Source organism: Rhincodon typus, chromosome 9, assembly GCF_021869965.1.
Source record: "Rhincodon typus isolate 14 chromosome 9, sRhiTyp1.1, whole genome shotgun sequence".
Lineage (NCBI taxonomy): Eukaryota > Metazoa > Chordata > Chondrichthyes > Orectolobiformes > Rhincodontidae > Rhincodon > Rhincodon typus.
The window spans coordinates 83,929,097-83,953,570 of record NC_063340.1 but is presented as its reverse complement, the minus strand read 5'-3'; the positions used below and the strand labels follow the sequence as shown (position 1 = coordinate 83,953,570).

Here is a 24,474-nt window from a genome sequence, read left to right as displayed (position 1 = left end):
GTCTAAAGAAGTACAAGGTGAAGAGACAGAGTGTTTCAGGTTAGGTATCAAAAAACATTAGATCACAGAGTGGTTGCTGTTTTATTTTTGGAGCAATTTAAAAAGAGCAAGTAATTGCACTTCATTCAAGATTTTGAAGAAAAATACATTAGATACAACCACTATCATCGTAAGTCTATTTATTCTGCCTTCCTGCCAATCCATTCCAGTCTTGAAGTGTTCCAATGATTGATCTGATGTGGCCCATGTTTATTTTTAAACTTTATTCTTGGAATGTGAGCATCAATGGCAAGACTGACATTTATTGTTCATTCATAATTGCCCTCAAGAAGATGGTGATGAGAATTGTAAATGAAGTGCCTCTACAGTGCGAGGGAGATTCAGGATTTTGCCTAGTGATGATGAAGGTACTGTGATATAAATATCTAAAGGAAGATGATAATTGATATGGAGTAAACTTAGAATGATACAACTTAGAACCGGACCATTTAGTTCATCAAGTTAGCACTGGTCCCTTTAAAGAGCAATTCAGTTCATCCCAGTCCACTGCTCTTTCCCCGTGTCCCTGAAATTTAATTTAGCTGTCTATGCTGAGTCCAGCAATATGTTGGGAAATCAGAGTGAAAAACAGAAGTACTGAATAGGCACACAGGCCAGATGGCAATTCAAGGAGGAAGTTAATTTTAGGGTTAGTCCATAATTCCGAACCTGCAGGAGAAATGTGCTTAATTTTGTTTTACTTGCCCCGTATTGGAATATGAGTCGCCTGCACAGTTAAGCAGCTTCAAAAGCAGCAATGTGTAAAGCCATTGACAGTGTTCAGTAGAGAGGTTGCAAAATCTAATTATGACCCCAATGCCTGACACAGTCGTGGTTTAGAGACACTTGAAAACAGATATGTTCACCCCTGCCGTTCTTTCACACGATCACTGTTGAACACCAAGCTCCAGTACTTGCTACCTGCAGACAGACCTCGCAATGACCCCCGCTATGGACCCCAAAACAATTAGCTAGTTAAGATGTGGAAAAAAAAATATAAGAACAGTCCAATGCCATATCTTATCCCTAAAACAATTAAATATAATTGCTGTTAAACTCTGAACCCTGTTAATGTAAAGACCCTAATCTAATGATCTGAATTTTATTTTACACTTTTCATTTCATATTTTTACATGTTGGAATAATTGATCGTAAAACTTACCTCAGGTCATTCCTTATCTGCTACCTACATTGATTTTTAAATTGATGACATTTTGATAATGTAATGGTGTATGTGGCCACTACAGCTTGGTGCATTTTCAATGTATTAAAATCATTATTTTAATTGTCATATTTTTCCTCCTCCTATTCTCAACAGGCTTCTCATGGAGGAGCTAGTCAACTTTATGGAGCGTGTACCAAAGCCGCAGTCTGCCACCTACTGGAAAAACCGGGAAATGCTCAGGTTAACAATTAGCTGAATTAAACTCTTGACTAAAACTGTACAATTTACTGTTGCTTTTTCTCTTTATATTTTTGTAAGTGTTATTTGTCCACTTTTTAATTTCTAGGTGAACAGATTACAAAAAAACCGCACCCTAATATTAGGAATATTAAGTGAGGAAATACCTGTGGGATGTTGCATGGAGTATCCAAGACATTCTGAATAGCTACCAATGACTTATAGATTAATTGGACCAGCCATGTACATACAGTGGTTGCAGAGTGAACTATTTACAAGGTGCACTACAGCAACTCACCAAGGAGGCAACTCCCAAAGCCATGACCTCTACTGTCTAGAAGAAGTACGACACCAGGAGCAGGGAAACTGCATAATATGCAAGTTCCCCTCCAAGCCACACATCATCGTGATCCTTTTATCATCAGTGAGTCATGATTGTAGAACTCGCTCCCTAATAGCACTGTGGGTGTGTCTACAACGCATGGACTGGGGCAGTTCAAAAAGATTGCTAATCACCATTTCCTGGGCAATTAGGGATGGGCGATAAACACTGACCTTGCCAGTGAGGCCAACATCCCATTTTTTCAAATTTATATGGTGAGTTTCAGCATGAGGAAGGATTTCCTCTGGTTTCTATGTGTTAGCAGTGCCATAAATATAGTTTGAAAATTGTCATTCGATGTGCAATTGAATAGTCACCAAGTAGTCATGCCCTAGTCTTTGATGTGAAGAATAGTAATTTAGTTAAGACAGAATGGTAGCTGGCACCATTTAAGCTGCAGCCTGTTTTATCAGTGCCTCAGAAAATGTTCGAGACCTGTAAAGTTAGTCATAAATGCTGCATCCAGTTTGAATAGGCTATTGCATGTGAGGAAATGAAAACTAATTTCATTTACAACACGGAAGGAGGCTATTTGTCCTATAAAGTCTGTACTGGCTACCCAAGCTTCTCTCTGCTTAGTCTCATTCCTGACTCAATCCCTGTAGCACTCTTAAGTGCCCATCAACCATTCTTTTGAAATCATTGATTGTTTCTGCTTCCACACCCTAAGGGGAACATCGGCATTAGGAGAAGGTCATTCAAGAAGATCATGACTGACCATAGCCTAGCGTTCTTCCTCTCAACCTACTTGCATCTTTCATACACTGTATTAAATCTCTGTTCCACTATTCTTGTGCTGTCAGCTAACAGTGTTCAGTTGAAGCCCTTTATGTAAAAAAAAGTCTTAAATATTTGTGAAATAAAACAAAGAACTGCAGGTGCTGGAAATCTGAAACAGAAACAGAAATTGCTGAAGAAACTCAGCAGCTCTGGCAGCATCTGTGGAGAGGGACAGAGTTAACGTTTTGAGCCCAGTGATTTTTGTTCCTTCCTCTTTTGCTAGCAGTGTCTCACTGCCAAATCTATCCAGCACAGAGAGTGTGAGACAGAGACTTGATCCTTATTTATTGCTAGTGTTCTTCTGAATCACTCAGATGCTACTTCTAATAATGAGCTCCGTTGTGTGGATGTGATTTTTCTTTGCACAGTACCACCATTCAGCATTGTACTTAGTCCTCATGAGCCTCCAACAGCCCTCTTTATATAACTCCATCGAAATGTCCTTCTATTCCTTTCTCATTGTTTTCTTGCTTCTCCTTAAATGGAAGTTTGCTGTTCATCTCAGCTACCCATCGTGGTTGCAAGTTTCATATTTTAAGCGCACTGTGGGTAAAGAAGTGTCTCTTGAATTCGCTGTCATTATTATTCCTCATTGTCTATCCTGTTCCTGCTTCCAGGCACTTACCTGTCCCTCTAAAGGATGCTGTGGAGGTTTTGACATGGAAGCGTTGTTACACAATGCCAGAGGTTAACTTGGCTTTAAGCAAGGTTCAGCTTGTAGGGTACTCTCAGAAAATAGTAAGTATTTGTTTATCATTAAAGTGATTATTAAACTTACTGAGTGAGGGAAACACAATAGTGAGAATGCACAGTAAAATTGTCAACAGTTGGGTTAATGCCTTGGGTAAAACCTTTCAACCTCAGCATTTTGCTTTGAGTTTTGTCTTCCAGTAGTTGTGGAGTGTTTTTTTTTTGTGTGTTTGTTTTTCTTTAAGATTTATTTCTGGGGAGAGAACTGCACACTGGTAACTTCACTGGTTTAGTATCCGGAAACCCAGGCTAATATTCTGGGATCACAGGTTCTTATCCTACCACAGATGTTGGTGGAATTTAAATTCAATTAAATCAGGAATTGAAAGCTATTCTCAGTAATGGAGACAATGAAGTTATCATCAATTGTTGTAAAAACCCAAATGGTTCTCTAAGGTCCTTCAGACATGGCAATCAGCCATGCTTAAACCAGTCTGGCTTAGCAGTGACTCCAAACCCACAGCAATATGGTGACACTGAACTGCCGTGTGAATTTACCTATGGTGCCACACATTGCAAGGACAAGGTCAGGATGGGCAACAAATTCTGGCGTTACAGTGACACTCGCATCCCATGAAAGTATTTTAAAAAATCTTACTGAGTGATAGTCTTGATGAGAAGAATGTTTTGATCATTAACCAGCAAGATCAATGCATAGTCTGTCTCCTGATTGTTAGTTGACAAATAGAAACCTTTTTGCATACAAGACATGTGTACAGAAAGAAGTTTACAACACACAGGTTTGACCCTGTGTATTGTTAGTTGACACAGCAAAGTGTTAAAAGAAAAGCCTGACTCAATGTGATAACAGTTTGCACTGTAGTTCCTTCAACATAGATTTATGTACCTTAGGAGGTTTTTTGGATAATTTAAAAAATGAAAACAGGGCGGCATGGTGGCTTAGTGGTTAGCACTGCAGCCTCACAGCGCCAGAGACCCAGGCTCGAATCCACCCTCCAGCAACTGTCTGTGGGGAGTTTGCACATTCTCCCCGTGTCTGCGTGGGTTTCCTCCGGGTGCTCTGGTTTCCTCCCACAGTCCACGATGTGCAGGTTTGGTGGATTGGCCATGCTAAATTGCCCATAGTGTTCAGGGATGAGTGGTATAGGGGGATGGGTTCTGGGTGGGATGCTCTGAGGGTTGGTGTGGACTTGTTAGGCTGAAGGGCCTGTTTCCACACTGTATAGATTCTATTCTATGAAAACTGCGGATGCTGTAAATCAGGAACGTAAACAGAAGTTGCTGGAAAAACTCAGCAGGTCTGGCAGCATCTGAGTTCTGAGGAAAGGTCACCGGACCCGAAACGCTAACTGTGATTTTTTCTTCACAGATGCTGCCAGTCCTGCTGAGCTTTTCCAGCAACTTTTGTTTTTGTTTTTGGATAATGTGTTGGCTGGTCTACTGTGAAGTTGCAGTCAAAACCAAGTATAATTGTCAATTGAAAAGAGAATTGGTCTAGGATGTACTGATGTACTCCGCCCACCACTGTGTGAAGTAATATAAATTCTGTCCTTATTTCTACACGTTTACATTAGGAATTTCCACGTCAACATTTAGACTGCTTTCCACATGTGTACACTTGCCAAGCTGTAACTAAATCATCCCATCAGTAAGGGTGTTGAATCACTTGCACTTCCAGGAAGTTGCAAGTAGAGTGTGACCAGTTTACTGTATAAATGTAGATATACAAGTTTATAATGAAAAATGTTCAGAGAAATTGCTTGAAGATGCAGAATTGCTTGCTTTTATGTTTACTTCAGTCAGAAACTATGTACATCAATTTTCAATTTTCTATTGAATTTAAGTAGAATATTTCCGACACTCTGATCAGGAATGAGGCCTTTAGAGTTAGTAGCTGATCTCTATCAGGCAATTGGAGGGCTACATCTAGCCTCCACATCCCTACAGTAGAAGGAGATGAAAGTCAGCCAAATTTTAGTTGCCGATCACCATCCAAAAGAGCATTGCTGGAAGCAATTATGTGTGGGTTTTGAATGAAGCCATATGTGAAGATCCTAACAAAGTTCACTATCTTAGTGGACATACTAACTAATCATTGCTTTTCAGAAAGTGGCTGGTATTAGGTTATGTGTTTAAAGATGAGAATCCTGTCGATTTGAGTTCTGTTCTTTTCTGTGGAATATCAGGAGCTGTTCGGTGCAGTACAGATCACACCACTCAGCTCGGGCTACTGTTTGGGTAGCTCCAACTGGATCATCCAGTCGCACTACGAGAAAGTGGCCTATGTGTCTGGATCCTCATTGCTCACCACACATCCACAGGTAACTACCTTCTCCTCCCAGGTCCCTTTCCACTATTGGGATATTGATGGTGTAATGGTAATGTCACTGGACTAGTAATCAAGAGGCCCAGGCTGATGCTTTGGCGGCATTGACTTGAATTCCTTGGTGGAATTTAAACCTGTTAATAGATCTGGAATTGAAAGCGAGTCTCGATAATGGTGATACAAAGCTATTGTTGATTAACATAAAAACCAATCTGGTTCACAAATGTCTTTCAGGAAAGACCCAAGGTCCTTACCCAATCTGGTCTACCTGTGACTCCAGACCCGTGGCAATGTGACTGACTAATAGTTGCTTTCTTAAATTGCTGAGCAAGCCACTCCATTCCAAGATAAGTTGGGATGGTCAACAAATGCTGGTCTTGCCACTGACGCTTAACAGGAGCTTTATCTGTAAAAAACACTTGTGCAACAAGCTGATGAAGGACAGATAGCGAAAAGCTTCATTAGCGAAATGGGTTTTAAGGAGTGCTTAAATAGTCAAAACAACAGGTAAGATTAGGAAGAGAGTGGAAAGATTAAAAACTTGTGCAACTTCTCAATGTTGAGGTGCAGCTGGTTCAAGAAAGGAGAAGAATTGATTAAAAAAAGAATAAATATGTTTAATTTCAGCCCATGGAGCAAACCTCTCTGAAAAATAGTGACGTCCTCATCCTGACTGGACTGACACAGATTCCGACCGCTAATCCTGATGGCATGTTGGGAGAATTCTGCAGTAACCTAGGTAACAGACTAGGAAGGAGGTGTATTGAGAGCCAGGACCTCAATTTACTCAATCCTGGGCTCAAGATACTTTATTTTGTTCCCTGAGGTGTGTTTTTTTTAAGCCCTTTTGGTTGGAAATGTACTTATCTCAAGATCAATTTTGTATTTGGTAGCATCTTCAAAGTTGGACTCACTTAGTACAGTGGGTCAGTGGTCTGTCCTTTTGTCTTAAATCCAAACTGATGTCTCTGTTGATTCCCAGAGTAAAATACTGTGAATGCGGGAAGTCTAACAAACGGGGGCAAGCAGAGTTAGAATCATATAATTCCTACAGTGTGGAAACAGGCCATTTGGCCCATCCAGTCTACAACAACTCTCTGAAGAGCACTTCACTCAGATCCACCACCCCCCCCCTTCCCTATCCCTATAACCCTACATTTCCCATGACTATTTCACCTAACCTACACATCCCTGGACACTATTGGCCATGCCAAATTGCCCATTCACCTAACCTGCACATCTTTGGACTTTGGGAGGAAACTGGAGTACCAGGTCGAAACCCACGCAGGCACCGAAAGAATGTGCAAACTCCACGTGGACAGTAGCCCGAGGGTGGAATTGAATCTGGGTCCCTGGTGCTGTGAGGCAGCAGTGCTAACTGCTGAGCCACTGTGCTGCTCATAGGTCATGGAATTATAGAATTATTATAGCGTAGACCCATCACATCCATGCTGACTTTCCTGAAGATTGATTCGTGTGCTGCCGACCCCTGCTCACTTGGCATATATGTTACATTCCTGCTGTTCAGATATTTAGAAAATGTGAAAAAAATTATGGCATGAAAGGAGGCCACTCTACCCATTAGGTCTGTGCTGGCTGAAAAACTAGCTAACCAGTCTGGTCCCATTTACCAGCACTTCGTCTGTATCCCCAGAGATTACAGAACTGCAGGTGCACATAGGCATCTTTTCAACGAGTGAAGGGTTTCTGCACCTAATACTTTTTCAGGCAGTGAGTTCCGGATCCTAGACACCTTCTAAGCGAAAACTCCTTTCCTTAACTCCCCCCTAATCCTTCTACTAATCATTTTAAAACTATGCCGCCTAGTCACTAGCCCATCCGCTGAAGGAAGTAGGTTATCTGCATCCACTATATCCAGGCCCTTCTCAAAACTGTACACCTCACTCAGGTTCACTCTTGCCTCCCTCTGTTGCAAACTTTTGATGTTCTCAGAAAAAGAACACTTGCGCATTTTAATAAAAAGGCCAAGCAAATAAAAAAGAGTATCTTCATCTATCAACTTTTAAATCCCTTCTCTAGCTTTTGAGGTTGGTTTGTATTCGGAGCAGAATTATCCAGTCTTGCTGGTGAGAAAAACAAAATTTCCCCAAGTGTAAAGGCTTTGTGTGGACTTTTCCTGTGCCCACAGCTGTGACTGTCCGAAGTGGTGGGAATGTCCTGGTTCCGTGCTATCCCTCGGGAGTAATTTACGACCTTCTGGAATGTCTGTATCAATACATCGACTCGGCTGGACTCTCCACTATCCCATTTTATTTCATCTCTCCTGTGGCCAACAGCTCGCTGGAGTTTTCCCAGATCTTTGCAGAGTGGTAAGTGTGTGATAACTGTAGAGGTAATGAACAGAGCCCTCAAAGGTATCCATTTCATTGTTGACACGAAGAAAGACAATTGTTATGCATCCTTGCAGGTGTTTTTTTGTGAAGTTCAGGACTATTTTTAAAAATTCTTACTCCTAGCTAGCCAACATCCTGTGTGTCAAAGTCACTTTTATTTCCAGTATTGCATTTAAATGAATTCAAATTCTCAGATTGGTCAGATAGCAAATGTTGAGTTCAACTTCTAACTTATTCTAATACTTGTGGATACCAGTCCGTTAAATCACCCATCATCACCACTCTAGTCATGTCTGTGTGTACAAGGCTTAGTATCTCACCTTGTCATTTTATTTTTTAACAGTTTGATGATGTTATCTTGTTATGACAAACTCCAATCTCTTAATTGTTTCATTTTTTTCTCTTCTATCTTCCGACCCTGCCCACCATCACCTGCTCCGACTTAAGGCTTTGTCACAACAAACAGTCAAAAGTCTACCTGCCAGAGCCGCCATTCCCACACGCAGAAGTAAGGAAAAAGTCAGAAGGATTTTGAGGCTGTACTATTTAGTGCTGCTTTTATGAAGCACAGAATTTGCACATTGACTTGCTTTGGGATCTGCATTTCCATAGTATTATATATCTGCATGTGGCCAACTTGATGGAAAAGTAACTCGTGTTTTGACTGCATCTAGCTTTGACAATTGGCTTTGTTACTTTGAATGTGATATTGTGTGTTAAGTAGGTGTGGTTTGTTAATTGATGTGGGTGGTGTAAGTATTCATGTATGCACTCCTAGGCTAAGGCAGCTATTAAATGACCAAGTGCTGAATTTTGAGATTCTCAGATTATTGTATTCCATTACAAATCAAACTGTTGTGCTAAATCAGTTTTTAATGATTTTCCCCACAACTTGCTGGGATATTCCCCTCACCTCTCCGTGCTTCCTGTCCCAACCTTAATCACTTGATTGTGAGCAAATGCTTAGCTAAAGACCAAAGTTGCTTCCGCTTTTGAAAGAGAGCTCCAGAGAATTTCCAGGGTGTTGTTCTACGTAGAACTTGGGAGTGAGTCAACAGCCCATCCTCTAGGCTATGATGGGGTGTATAATAGAATTTGTTTAGTGCTTTGAACCTGCTGAAACTTCACAGCTTCTTTCCAGTTTGGCTGATAGTTGCTTATTGTGCTCTTTACTCTGTCCTTTCCTGTCTCGATTTTGTTTTCAGCTGATTTTGACCAATAAATTGAAGCACTATCCCAGTATACATGGGGAATTCAGCAATGACTTCAAGCAGCCCTGCGTGGTATTTACAGGCCACCCCTCCCTACGTTATGGGGACGTTGTACACTTCCTGGAGCTGTGGGGAAAATCCAGCCTCAACACCATCATTTTCACAGGTAACTGAACCATTCACTGTTGGAAATGAAAGAAGGATGAATGGTGTGGTGTTGGAAGGCAGGTTGTGAGTGGACACATCATCCATCTTTCTAGAGAAATGTTAAACCAAGGCCTTGGCTGACCCCTCCGGTGGGATGTAAATGATTCTATATGCAAAAAATACAGAACAGCTTCATTTTCCAATCCAGGCATCACTCATTAAGTCTGAGAAAATCTGCGTCTTGAATAAAAAATACTTGCATTGCGAAAGGAACTTCGGATTAGCCGTGATCCTACTGACTGGTAAAACAGGATCAAGGGTCCAACTCCTGCCCCTATTTCTTATGGTAATCTATTGTATCTGATTTCCTTCCAGAACCGGATTTCTCCTACCTAGACGCTTTGGCACCATACCAGCCGCTGGCTATGAAATGTGTTTACTGTCCAATTGATACTCGATTAAACTTCATTCAAGTTTCAAAATTATTGAAGGAGGTTCAGGTATGATGATTGGTGCCATTCTTTTGTCTTTTTGGTCAGGAGGAAGCAGAAAACTTCAGTCAGTGATGGAGATGGTGGCATATGGGTAATGTCACTGGGCTAGCGATCCAGAGACCCAGGCTAAAATTCTGGCGACGTGGGAACAAATCCCATTACAGCAGCTGGTGGAATTTAAACCCAGTTATTAAATCTGGAATATAAAGCCAGTCTCAATAGTGACCATGAAACCATTGTCGATTATCATAAAAACCCATCTGGTTCATGAATTTCTTTTTAATTCATTCACAGGACATGGACGTCATTGGCCATGCCAGTATTTATTCCCCATTTCTAATTGCCCAAGAGGACAGTTGAGAGTCAACCACATTGCACTTGGTCTGGAGTCACATGTAGGCCAGACTGGGTAAGGATGGCAGATTTCCTTCTTTAAATGACATTAGTGAACCCTTTTGAAGAAGGAAATTTGACATCCTTACCCAGACTGGTCTACATGATGCCTGACTCGCAGGAATTTGGTTAACTGTCTTCTGAAATGGGATGTAAGTGACTCATTTTGAGAGCAATGATAGATGGGCAACAAATGCTACCCTTACCAAATAAAGTCTAAAATAAATTTTTTGCCAACATATTTATTATCTTAATGTTTTATAAATCATGTGATGTAGCATATCAGGCCAAAGATACTGCACATTCTGTTCGCATGGAATGTTGGCTGATGAATTGTCAAATGTAGAGTTGCTTTCACTTTACAAAATAGGCGCTAACAAAGTAAGCCAATCCATACTAATCCGTCTGTTTCTCAAATGATCTTGGGGAGTTTTACTTCCTTTTTTTTGTTTCCAGCTTGCCTCTGGCTGATCTATAGCACTCAATCACTTTGCAAATGTAACAATACCATAATGAGTGAAGTGCGTCATTACAAATACAGGTACATTTTCTGCAACCATGTATGATGAGGCCAGAGTCGCTTAGCATCATTGTACCTTGAGAAGGATTTACAATTCTGTGCAGTGGCATTTCCTCATATTAGAACTTGAGGAAACGTGAAGATCGACCAGTCCCAAGGGAGATGAAATGGCCTCTTTTTTAATCCTACCCAACCCACACTGTCAGTGAATGTCGGGCTATGGGACTGATCAGTAAAATGTTATTTAGTGTTTTGCACTCCTACCCATCAACACTCCCCGTTTTGGTTTTCCAGCCATTGCATGTTGTGTGTCCGGAACAATATACTCAACCTCCACCTGCCCAATCGCACCGCACTGATCTGATGATTGACTGCCAGCCCCCACCAATGGCCTACCGGAGGGCTGAAGTGCTGACCCTCCCCTTCAAACGACGCTATGAGAAGATTGAGCTCATGCCTGATGTAAGTGAGTGGCTGTTTTTGATCTATTGGTGCAGTTATATTGATTCACTCTGTTTGTTTGTTTTACTTTTGTTGCTGCTTCATTCCTCCATTCCGCCCTCCCTCCCTCCCTCTCATCCCTTAAACTTAACACCATTGTGACGATGAGCTTGGACTCTCCTTCAAGCTTATATTGAAAGCTAACATCAGCCATGAATTGAGAACTTCGCTGGAAGACAGCGACTGAGATTAGAAAACTTAACACAATGCACTGGGCATGAATTGCGCTGGGAGAGAAAAGATAGCCTCTTGCCATGTCAGACTGGTCGCAGTCTGCAGATTTAAATAGCATGTGGCAAACTGCAGGTAGGATGGGTTAAATGTTTGGTTCCCTATACACTGGTTTACCATATATTGGGAAATGTTTTGTAGTTTGCACTCATAGAAAGTAAGAAAATGCTGCTGCACAGTCAGAGGTGCTGCCCTTCAACTTGGTCCCATTTCCCTCTTCTGGTGGACATGAAAGATCCCATGACACAATTTTGAAGAAGAAGAGGGGGATTTTTCCCCAATTTCCTGGCCAATATTTATCTCTGACCAACGTGACTAAAATAATTAGCCTGGTCATTATCACAATGCCGTTGTGGCAGCTTGCTGTGTGTGTAGCTTGCCTGCTGCATTTTTAATACAGCAATGACTACACTTCATTCAGAAAATAAACATACATTGTTGGCTATACAGCACTTGGAGATATCAAATAGTTACGAAAGGCGCCGTATGTATCCAAGTTTTTTCTTGCCTTCCCTGATTTTAATTCCTCTTGTACTATCGTTGTTTTACAGCTCGCTGAGTCCCTGGTGCCTTCTGAGATAAAACCTGGCATTTCCATGGTAACCGTGTCTGCAGTACTACAGACCAAAGACAATAAGCACATTCTGCAGGTCAGTCATAAAATTGCACTAGCCCAATAGACTTGAATTGGATTTATTTTTCACAGTTTCATTTAACCTAGGTAAATAATTGATGCCAATTGGGAAACATGTGGAAGCACCACAGGTAGGATGTCGTCAGCTTTACCCCTCTTTTTCTCTCTTTCGCCCCCAACCCCAGGCAGAAACTTGTGGCATGGTTAACTGCTGTTCATTAGTGCTCACATACACTTTGCATAGCTAGTACAAGATACAGTTACAGATGGACATAAAGTATGGCATAACTTCAAAAAAAGCAAAGTGTTTATCAAGTGTTCTGGTCAACGTTTATTTTCGGCCAGCATGATCAAAAGAAGTAATCTGATCATTTAGCTCATTACTGTTGGTGGGAGCGTGCTGTGCACAAGCACATTCAATGTTTTTATACATTACAGCAGTAATACCACTTCAGAGGAAATTCATTGATTTTAAAGTAGTTTGGGCCTTTCTAAACTTGTAAAATGCAAGATTTTCATTTATTCCTTCATGGGATGTGGGCATCTCTGTCTGGGTCAGCATTTATTGCCCATCCCCAATCATCTTGAGGGCATTGCTGTTAGCCTGGTGTCATATGTAGGCTAACACAGGTAAGGATAGCAGATTTTCATCCCTCTTTCTTCAGAAAATGAAGAAGGGTCTAGGCCCAAATCGTCAGCTTTCCTGCTCCTCTGATGCTGCTTGGCCTGCTGTGTTCATCCAGCTCTACACCTTGTTATCTGAGTTTCTCCAGCAGTTTGTTTTTGGTTCTGAAGTGAAACTGCTTAATTTTGTGACTGATTTCTTACATCAGGGGATTGTATGATGTGAATAAATTTATCATTATACACCATCCCTCAAAGCAGCGGAATGAAGTACTGAGTGGGTCTTAGCTGCTCCGTTATGTTTTTATTAAATACATTGTGATACTCCAATCTTCTCTCTCGTAGTCACTCCCAAAGTCAATGCAGCCTCAAACTGGCAAGAAGAGGAAGCGGGCAAATGATGATACTCCTGAATTCAAACCTCCCAAACCGCTACTGTGTGGTTCGATCACCATTGAACAATTTGTACAGAGCCTAGAGAAGGTAAATATCAATTCTGCTATCCTGGGATTTCCCAAGTCCTCTGCTTCATTAGTGGTAGCCAAGGCCCTAAACTCCGGAATTCCTGTCCTATGCCTTTCCACCTCTTCATTCTATCTTTAAATCCCTGCTTAAGGTAGTGCTTCCCAAACTTTATCCTTGTGTGATCCCACTTTAAATACTTTAAACCTTGTGTGAAGCCAGAGTGAAAATTTGCCATTGAGCGAGGGGTAGGAAGCAAAGGCTTCATAGTTGTTAAGGGGGGGGGGGGGGGGGGCATGAGTTGGGCAATAAGGGAGTTCAAGAAAAGTCCAGATTCTACAAAACAAAATCCACAACTTTTCATGGGCTAATGCCACTGGGCTAGTTATCCAAGGCTTTTGCTCTGGGAACATGGGCTCAAATCCAACCACAACAGCCGGTAGAATTTGAATTCAATTAATAAAGACCTGAAATTGAAAGCCAGTCTCAGAAATGGTGCCATGAAAATATATCGATTATCCACAGAATTGTGGCTCAGTGGTTAGCACTGCGGGTTCAATTCCACACTTGGGTGACTGTCTGTGTGGAGTTTGCACATTCTCCCAGTGTCTACATGGGTTTCCTCTGGGTGCTTCAGTTTCCTCCCACTGTCCAAAGATGTGCAGGTTAGGTGGGTTGGCCATAGTGTCCAGGGATGTGCAAGTGGGGTGGATTAGCCATGGAAATGCAGGATTACAGGGATAGAGTAGGGGGTGAGTCTGGGTAGGCTGCTCTTCAGAAGGTCGATGTGGAGTTGGTGGGCCGAATGGCCAGGTTCTACACTGTAGAGATTCAATGATCCTTTGGAGAAGGAAATCTGCCACCCTTAGTCAGTGTGTGATTTACCTGTGACTCCAGGCCCACAGCAATGCAGTTGAGTCTTAACTGTCCTCTGAAATGTCCAAGCGAGCCATTCGGGGATGGACAACAAATGCTGGCCTCATATCCCAAGAAAGAATAAAGAAAGATTAAAGAAACTGAGCACTTAAAGAGACCTCTTAGCAATCAGTTTGAGCTGGCAGCAGCCATTGCTGTCTTGGAGCTCGTGACCCCATTTGGGCTCATGAGCCACAGTTTGGGAATTCTGGTTTAACACCTACTTCAGGCTTTTTAATCACCTTTACTAATAGTTGCTAATGCAGCTTTGGGTTATTTTGGGCTGTTATGCATGCTTCTTTTAAGTGCTTTGGGACATTTCAGTTTGTGTCATTGAACTTCTTAGAGGCACAGAAAACACTTAAGAGAACGATTTTAAAGTCAATGTTTGATGGTGATAGCACCTTCACAGGATAGTGACCCTGACACTTTGCAATTGATGTATTGAATCATTGTGACTAAAGGAGTTTGATCTTTTCCTCCCGTTTGAGGTAATACACCCTACTTCCCCTTGCTTCAAATAATGATAAAATTGTTATAGTGCAGAAGAAGGTCATTTGGCTCATTGTGTCTGCACGATCATCATGACTTAGTGTCAAATTCCTGCCTTTTCCCTGTAACCCTGCTTTTTGTTTCTATTCAAATAATCTTCCAATGCTGTCTTGACTGCCTTGATTAAACCTTACTCCGCCATACTTGGCCAAGCAGTGTGTTCATACCCAAACTACTCACAATGTGAAAATGTTTATCTATAATCACGTAATTGCTTTTGAAAATTTCTTTAAATCTGTACCTTCTTGATCTCAATCCTTTTAAGAGTGGGAACAGTTTCTCTCTATCTACACTGTCCAGAACCCTCATGATTTTAAGAATTTCTATAGAATCTCCTCTTAAACTTCTTTTCAAGGAAAATAGTCCCAACTTCACCAACCTATCTTCATCACTGAACTTTCTCATCTCTGGAACTGTTCTTGTAAACCTCCCTTGCACTCTCTTAATGCATTCACATTCTTCCTGAAGTGTGGTGCCCAGAACCAGACACAATACTCTATCTGAGGTCTGTCTAGTGCCATTTACAAGTAGTTCTTCAGCTTATAAATTTTCTCAGCTGTCATCATATTATCTTTTAAGTATTTTAAAAGTAACTGCAAATATCAATGATTCTTTGATCTGATCTGTGTATGTGTGTTTATACTGTGAAGTCCCTCGAATACCTCGAATTCTCTAGTATGGGGAGCACACATTGGGGTCACTCTATCTTTCTCCAAAGTTAGACCATAAGATATCAGAGCAGAGTTGGGCCATTCAGCCCATCGAGTCTGTTCTGCCATTTGATAGTGGCTAATGTGTTTTTCAACTCCATTCTCCAGCCTTCTTCCTATAACCCTTGTTCCCCTTACTAATCAAGAACCTGTCCATCTCTGTCTTAAACTCAATGACTTGGCCTCCACAGCCCTCTGTGGCAATGAGTTCCACTGATTCACCACCCTCTAGCTGAGGCGGATCATCAAAAGGAGCCACATTCCTAGCTCACCTCTCTTGTTCCAATGCTTGACTATGATGTTTTATAGGTTTTGCAGTGAGCACAGCTTTTTTTGGGAAGTAATCTTTATTTTCTTATCATTTTTCTCACCTTGTGAACACCAGTGAATGGTTTGGTCCTGAGGAAGGGAGGAAGCTTAATGAGCGGAAGGGTTTTCAATCCATATTTCCATTCTAGTGACATAAGACAAAGATACTCCCAAATCAATGTGCCTCACATCTGTTTGTTTGTTGTTTTTAAGTAGCATTTTAGTTGAGAAGCAACTGGATGCACACTCCACCACTGTCAGTAACTTGTCCCCTCATTTCCCCGCAGCATGGCATCACAGATGTCAAAGTTGAAGACACGCCAGAGGGACATATTGTCCACCTTCAGTCTGAAGATACACTAGTCCAAATTGAAGAAGATTCCACTCATATTATTTGCGACAACAATGAGCCACTTCGCACCAAGCTCCGCGACTTAGTCCTCAAATTTCTACAAAAGCTATGAGCGAGGTTTTGACCTTTTGTGACTAATTTTTAGTAGCTTGTGCATTTCAGACTCGCTGACCAGAGCATGATATAAATGGTTGTCAGAGGATACTATGCACTGTCATAGGAGTGGGCCGTTTAGCCCCTGAAGCCAGTTGTACCATTTGTTTAGATCATGGGTGTTCTATAGCTTCATCTTGCTTATGTAACGCTTAATAATCTCACCTATCAAAAATCTATCCAACTTAGGTTTTGCAATTTTCAATTGACTACCCAGTCTTAATAGTTTTTGGAGAGTTCTGGATTTTAACCTCCCATGGACAGTTTTCTAACATTACTCTGAACAGCCAAGTTCGAGTTTTAAGGCTGTGCTAACCTTGTTTTAGAAATGTGCATTAGAGGAAAGGTTTCCTTTTTCTTTTTTTCTCTCTCTGTCTCTCTGTCTCATTGACTCTGCAACCCAAAACCATTAATCATTGTAAGTATTGTGCTAGGTAATCTCCATTAGATCAACCCTTAATCCTCTATTCATATTGACACATAAGCAGATGCTGACAAAATGGCAAGTGTGAGGCTTGAGGGGTTTAAAACCTTCACCTTGACCTTAAGGCTAGATAAAGGCTTTGATCTCATTCCCTGACCACGCATGTACAGTTTGAAATTTTACGAGTGAAAGGGGGGAGTTAATCAATTGATAGCATAATGCTGATGTTGGCTGTGACTCAGCTGATAGTGCTTTTGATTCATAAAGTTGTGGGGTAGAATTCCCACTGCAGAGACTTCAGAAAAATGTAGACTGATGCTCCAGTGCTGTACTGAGAGAGTGTGGCACTATCAGAAGGTCTGACCTTTTGATTAAACATTAAACCAGATTCATCAGCCTTTTCAGGTGCACATAAAAGATACAAGGACAGAAAAAGAACAGTGGAGTTCTCCCTGGTGACATAAGCAAAACTTAATCATCAATCAATACAGCATTTGGACAGTTTCCATTTATTCTTTGTAGGAGCTTTCTCTGTGCAAATTAGCTGGTGATCATACTTCAAAACTATTTGATTGGCCATAAACTTCTTCAAGCCATCCTGTGGTGGTGAAAAGGTCTATATAAATGGAAGTTCAGTGACATGAAAAAAAAACTTGCAAGTCCTTGATGTGTGATAAATTCCATAAAGGAGACTTGTCAATGACGACACTTCCACTACAAATGAAAATGGTTTCCAGTTGATTTTTGAGGCCACCCTATTTGTGATATATGTTTTATAAAACCTTAACTGGAAAGCATTTGGTTGGGGACTGGTTCTCTGCTCCTCACTGGTGTCCACATAGCTTCCAATAGAAAACATCAATAATCTAGTAGAATCCAAAGTGTAAAATCTGGCATACCACTGGTGTTTTTCTCATCCTGGCCTCAAAGTGCTTCACATATTGTATTGATCACCCACTATTGGAGTGCATTATGTCCATCAATCTGATAGGTGTCAACAAAAATGTAATTAACTGATGTTCTTTTGATGTTTCTACATGTATTAATTGATTATTGTTTTATAAGGATTTTTATATTTTGTTTCAAGTGTATGAACTTTTTTTAATGAAAATGTATATTTGTAACTCCACTATCAGAAAACAAAGTAGGGAGGAATTGCGATAATAAAAACTCAGTTTGAAAGGTACTGAATGAGGAGGAACCTTTTATAATGGTCATAACAAGTGAGATACAAAAGGTGAATCCAGAGCATGGTTTTCAGTGAAACAACAATAGCTAGACCAGCAGACGGGTAGAAACTAGTAAAGCCAGACCTGTTTTTTTTAAGCAAAGCTTAACTCATGTTTTGAATGGACAATGAAGGTGAAAACTTTGGCATAATTCTTCACTCCATGCTAAACCATTACAGATCACGAGTTATGTGACCTTTGAAGTAGTGTTCAGTCTTGAGCACCAGACTTTGGAGTTATCTCAAAGCCGTGGAGAGAGTGCAGTGGAGATTTACTAGGATGGTTTCGGGGATGAATGGATTCCAATTTTGACAAGGGGTTTGAGCAGCTGAGATTACTGAATATTTTATACATGCACTTTTTATTTATAGTTCACAGCTGAAAATTCAAAGGTCACTAAACTTACCCCCTTACTGACCCATGTACACCGTATAAAGACCCCATAATTGCTGCCTTTTTCCAGTACTATTCATGGTGTAGAAGAAAAACCTTTATCTGAGACCTCTGTTCTAAATCACCAACACATGTGGCATTCTTCCCAATCAGTGTGATCTTGGACCTTCAGTTAGTCAAAACACTTATTGTTTAGTGACATTTATAGCAGTTCACTCCTCCTGTGTGGCTTTGCAAATAATTTGGATTGGTTCACCCTTTCCATGATTGAAACAGAAAAACATTGGAAAACATTCAGGAGGTTAACCAGCACCATGGAGAAGAGAAAGTTAACGTTTCAGGTTGACCCCTGTTATCACTGAGCTTTGTTCAAAAGGGAACAATTGTGTATGCAAAGTATGCCACATTTTTGAACAAAAATGAGCAACATCATGACTTTAGTAATTAAAAATCTGTGTGGTAGATCCAGGACTATTTTAACTTTTGGAAGAGGAATTATGAACTGCTTTCATAAATAATTGTGAAATAATTGAGATTTTGTTGTTTATTTTACACACCTTCCCTCATTTTGTTCTCTGTCTGCCTCCTTTTCTGCCTACATATTGTTATCAAAGGTATTACTCTGAGGCATTTGGTTGATACCAATGCAGACGGAATACTCAAATAGTTTGTTATCTGCACTTTGAAATCCTGTTTTCACACAATGTGACACTCTGAAGGGATGTTTTGCCAAAATGCAGTACATATGAGAAATTTCACTACAAAGAAGCTAGAATCAAGTTTTCAAAGTTTGAATACACAAAGGCATTCTTTAAAGTGGTTATCAAAGCTGTTTGTTAATCGCTCATATATAGGAATGTCAATGCACCACACAATGAAATAGAGCCAGTTATCATGCTTCCCCCACTAAATTACATCCCACTCTCAATCTGCAGGATTGGAAAGAACACTTCAACTGGAATTGTGAAGGACATAAGTGGTCTGGTGAGGAACAGCAGTAGCCACTTTCAATTTATTTTTGTGTGTTCCAATGAAACCAAATAATCCAATATACAATTTGTTATTTTACACAATTGATGCTAAATTTGATCCATTACCTTCGTGGGGGAAGTTTCCTGGTTTTGAGAAATTGAAGTTTTATCGTCAGTGACTTTATTATATACGGAACGAGGAAAGGCCAAACGGTCGATTGGTGCTGTCCTCCCACCACGTTCTTTGCCCTGTGACCTTGTGCTGTTTGGCCTAAATGGAATATGCACCTAATTACATTTTCTCCTGATCGGAGATTTTGCTGATTCTGCCCCTTATCCACAGTTAATCAATCTGAAGTAGTAACTTCATTATTCTTCAATGCCTCAACACCACTGACATGTCTGATGACCGAGATTTGATAAATGACACATCATTCACAGACAAGTCCAGAAGTCATCCTTCTGTCTAATGTTTGACATATTGGATATGTGAACTCTTCCACAAAAGGTGGTCTGAAGCACCCTGTGCAGTAGACTTCCAGAGGTTGTGGAAATAAACAAAGAAATAGTTTAATGAGTAGAAATGGTAATTATGGCTCTGAGATGTCCCTTAAAACCACCATTGTGCTGATTGATTCAGTGTGATGCAGAGAAGATGGGCCCGTGTATTTGTCATGAGTAAAATGGGTATTTACAAAATTGCTGTAGTGCAGCAGAAGGTCTTTCAGTCCATCATGTGTGCACCAGCTCTCTGAATAAACATCATGACTTTGTGCCAATCCCCTTAACCCTGCACATAAATAATCAAAAAGTGTTCTCTTACCTCAGTTGAGGTAAAATTCTTTCAGATGCTGCATTCTATACCATAACGCTTGCTACATGAAACCATTTATTCTCACATCTCACTTACTTCTTTTACAAATCACTTTAAATCTGTAGCATCTTGTTCTTATAGAGTCACATGACACGGAAACAGACTCCCCGGTCCAACCAGTCTAAGCCGAACACAATCCCAAACCAAACTAGTGCCACCTGCCTGCTCCCAGCCCCTATCCTTCCAAACCTTTCCTATTCATGTACTTATCCAAATGTCTTTTAAATGTAGTAATTGTGCCTGCATCCATCCCCTCGGATTTAAAAAAAATTGTCCCCATGTCTTTTTTAAATCTCTTTCCTCTCACCTTAAAAATATGCCCCCTAGTCTTGAAATGCCCCATCCTAGGGAAAAAGAGAACTATCATTAACTTTATCTATACTCCTCATTATTCTATAAACTTCTATCAGATTGCCTCTCAAACTCCTATGCTCTAGTGAAAAATGTCCCAGCATATCCATTCTTTCTTTGTAACTCAAACCTTCCATTCCCGGTAACATCCTGGTTAATCTCTTCTGAACCCTCTCCAGCTGCTTAATATCCTTCCTATAACTGGACAACCAGAACTGGACACAGTACTCCAGAAGAGGCCTCATCAATATCCTGTACAACCTGAACATGACTTCCCAACTCCCTTGCTCAGTCCCTTGAGTATAGAAGGCAAGCATGCCAAATGCCTCTTTAACCACCCTCTCCCTATGATGCAAACTTCAAAGACCTATGTATCTGCACCCCTAGGTTCCTCTGTTCTACAACCCTACCCAAGGCCCTACCATTAATTGTATAAACCCTACCCTTGTTTGTTGTACCAAAATGCAATACCTCACATTTAGCCAGATTGAACTCCATCTGTCATTTTTCAGCCCATTGACCCATTTGATCAAGATCCCTATGTAATCTCAGAAAACCTTCATCACTACTTACTATGCCACCAATTTTGATGTCGTCCACAAACTTACTAACCATGCCTTCTAACATTCTCATCCAAATCATTTATACAAATGACAAACAAAAGAGGACCCAGAACCTGATCCTTTTAAGACCATAAACTGTTTCACCTAGTGAACTCATGATTTGAAAACTTCAATCAAATTTCCCCTTGGCTGTCTCTCGAAGGCAAACATCCCAATTTCACCAGTCTACCTTCATAACTTATGTTTCTCATCTCTGGAACCAATATCATAAATCTCTTCTACTCTGTTCAATGTGTTGACATCCTTCTTTACGAGAGCATTATAAAACAGGATAACAGAATGACCCACAAAAGGAGATACTGTTTTGGGTTGATGACCAAATGCTAATGTTATGAGAAAGTGTCTTAAAGGAGGAAAGCACAATGAGGAGGCAGAGGGGGTTTAGAGAGGACATTCAGAACTTGGGGCCAAAGCAACATCCTCACACCCTGCTTATTGTAAGGACTCTATTCTATTCTTCCAGTTTCTCTGTCTCATCTGTTCTGACAATGCCATCTTCTAGAAGAGGGCCTCAGAAATGTCCACAACTTTTTTCACAGCTGAGGACTCGCCCCTCCTCAGCGGTGATGGAGCGATTAAAATTGGGATGCTCGAGAGGCCAGAACTAAAGGAGTACAGATAACTTAAAAGGTGTTGTAGGAAGGGAGGAGATTACAGAGATAAGGAGAGGCTGTGGAGGGAATTGAAAATGATGAGAATTTTATCATGGAAATATGGCTTGACAGGGAGCCAGTGTAAGTTAGCAAGAGTTAGGACAATGGTGAGTGAAATTTGATGCGAGTTTGGACACAGTTGGCAGAGCTTTAGATAAGTTCAGAGCAGACATGGGAATGGTAAAGATGTGGAAATATGTGGTCTTAGTGATAATTGCAGGTCTCTGGTTAGGGATAGGGAAACCTCAACTTGCAATTAAATGTGATAGCAAGTCTGGTTCAACTTTAGCCAGTCAGTGAGGAGGGATGGTGCAGTGCTCGGAAAATTGTCTTCAGTCCCCATCACAATGATTTTAGTCTTCCCAATTCATATTGTATTATATTCATGAAAAATTAATTATGACCTTTCCACCAAAGTAGAACACACAATTTCAGACCACCAGAAGTTTGCCTCTAACCCACCCGTGATGTGGTGATGGATGAGAATTGCCTGGAATCATTTTGCATTGTGTCACTGTGGAACTTTGCAACGTGCTTAAAATAAAAATCCATTCTGATGAAGAGTCACTGGACTCTCTGCATTAACTCAGCTTTCTTCCCACAGATGCTGCTAGACCTGCTGAGTTTCTCCAGCAATTTCTGTTATTGTTTCAGATCACCAGCATCCGCAGTTCTTTGTTTTATTAAAATATAAATGATGTGCAGATGCCGGAGTTGGACTGGAGTGGTCAAGGTCAAAAACCACATGACACCATGTTATAGTCCAACAGGTTTATTTGAAAACACCTGAAGAAGGAGAGAGACTCCAAAAGCTTGTGTTTTCAAATAAACCTGTTGGACTATAACCTGGTGTTGTGTGGTTTTAATTTCTTTTTTCCTTAGGCCTGAAAAACATCATTAAAACAATAGTGACATATTATTGTAAAACTGATATTCTGCATCTGTTTGTCAGTATATAACTTTGATACCCACACAGTTCTGATTGTTGGAATGATGCCTGATTTGGTTATACCGAAGTGGACTCAGTGGATGGGTTTCTGCATTGAACCCTATCATCCACTAGATGGAAGCAAACCATAATGGCAATAGGACAAGGCAGAAGCTGGAAGACTGGTAATACTCAGCCCAGTTTAACAGTAAAAACAAAAGAATTGTGGATGCTGGCGATCTGAAGGACACACAAACATCCTCACAAGCTGCTTCTTGTTAAGGATTCCATTCCATTCTCCCAGTACCTTTGTCGCATCTGTTCTAATGACACCACCTTCTGCAAGGGGACCTGAGAAATGTCCACTTTTTTCCCCAACTGAGGATTCTCCCTCTACTGTGGTTGACAGGGCCCTCAGCTGTGTCCAACCCATTTCCCACGCTTCTGTCTTCACCCCGTCTCTTCCCTCCCACAACAATGATAGGGTGCCTCCGGTCCACACTCTGGCGGAGGCATGGCATGGGCTGACAAGCCTGGAGGGGGACTGCGGCAGTGAAAAGGAAAGTTGGACTCTGAAGAAGGGTCCTGACCCAAAATGTCAGGTTTCCTGCTCCTCTGATGCTGCCTGGCCTGCTGTGTTCCTCCAGCTCCACACTGTGTTATCTCTGACCCCAGTATCTGCAGTTCTTGTTATCTCTTGGACTCTCTTAAGTTTTTTTTTTCTTATTCTAAGTTAATGTGAATGGCGCCAATTATGTACAGTGAAGGTACACACTTTTCACTGTATTTTTACATTGAATACACATGACAATAAATGATTCGATTCAATTCAATTCAATACCCTCTCCATTTGAAGGACCCCGGTCCACTCCTCCACTCTAGTGGCACCTTCCCATGCAATTGCAGAAGGTGCAACACTTGTCTCATTTACCTCCCTCCTCGCTATCCAAGGCCCCAGACACACCTTCCAGTGACTTACCTGCATTCATTAAATCTAGTCTACTGTATGCTGCTCACAGTATCTTCTACAATGGGGAGACAAAACACAGACTGGGTGAACGCTTTGTGGAACACCTACACACTGCTCTAAAAATGGCCTTGACCTTCCATTTTTCTGCCACTTCAACAGGCCAACATTGGTCTGGCCAACATTTCTGTCTTAGGCCTGCTGCATCTTTCCACAAGTTGGAAGGGCACCACCTTGTCTTCCACTTGGTTAGCTCAGTTGGCTGGATGGCTGGTTTGCAATGTAGAGTAATGTCAACAGCATGGGTTCAATTCCTGAAATGGCTGGGTTTACCACAAAGGACTCTCCTTCTCAACCTATCCCCTGGTCTGAGGCACAACGACCTTCAGATTAAACCACCACCATTCACCTCTCTAATAAGCGAATGGCCCTATGGTCCAGTAGGACTATTGCAACATTATCTGTACCTTTGGGCTGGAAATGTGGGACAATTCTACTGTCAATGACAGCTGTAACATTTGCTGAGTACATTAATGCAGAAAAGACCTGGAAAGATTGCTAGGAAGGAGAGTGGACTTCACTGTAAAAGGAAACACTGAATGGTTAGTTCTATTATACAACACTCTCTTTGATGGAGAAAATGATTGAGAAAACAGTTTCAATCACCAAAAGAGGGGACTATGGGAGCATAATGGTGATGTAATTGAACCAGTAATGCAGAAACTCAGAGTAATGCACTGGGGGTCATAGATTCAAATTCCTACCAGGGCAGATATATCCAGATATAAAAGCTCATCTCCATGACAGTTACAATGAAACTATCAGTGATTGTTGTAAAGTCAATCTGGCTCACTTTGGG

At 41.1% G+C, this 24,474-nt stretch overlaps 1 protein-coding gene across 1 annotated transcript in view; it reads left to right on the top strand.

Moving 5' to 3' along the window:
• The window catches only part of ints9 (integrator complex subunit 9), a 29,393-nt gene extending 10,616 nt beyond the window's left edge, over positions 1–18,777 (top strand). The window contains exons 5-16 of the mRNA XM_020513913.2: positions 1,358–1,444; positions 3,221–3,341; positions 5,501–5,635; positions 6,268–6,379; positions 7,790–7,970; positions 8,442–8,502; positions 9,200–9,371; positions 9,728–9,852; positions 11,054–11,221; positions 12,043–12,141; positions 13,095–13,232; positions 15,985–18,777. Coding sequence (XP_020369502.2) covers positions 1,358–1,444; positions 3,221–3,341; positions 5,501–5,635; positions 6,268–6,379; positions 7,790–7,970; positions 8,442–8,502; positions 9,200–9,371; positions 9,728–9,852; positions 11,054–11,221; positions 12,043–12,141; positions 13,095–13,232; positions 15,985–16,161 — 1,576 coding nt within the window. The 3' untranslated portion in view covers positions 16,162–18,777. The remainder of the gene's footprint in view (positions 1–1,357; positions 1,445–3,220; positions 3,342–5,500; positions 5,636–6,267; positions 6,380–7,789; positions 7,971–8,441; positions 8,503–9,199; positions 9,372–9,727; positions 9,853–11,053; positions 11,222–12,042; positions 12,142–13,094; positions 13,233–15,984) is intronic.
• The last annotated feature ends 5,697 nt before the right edge of the window (positions 18,778–24,474 follow it).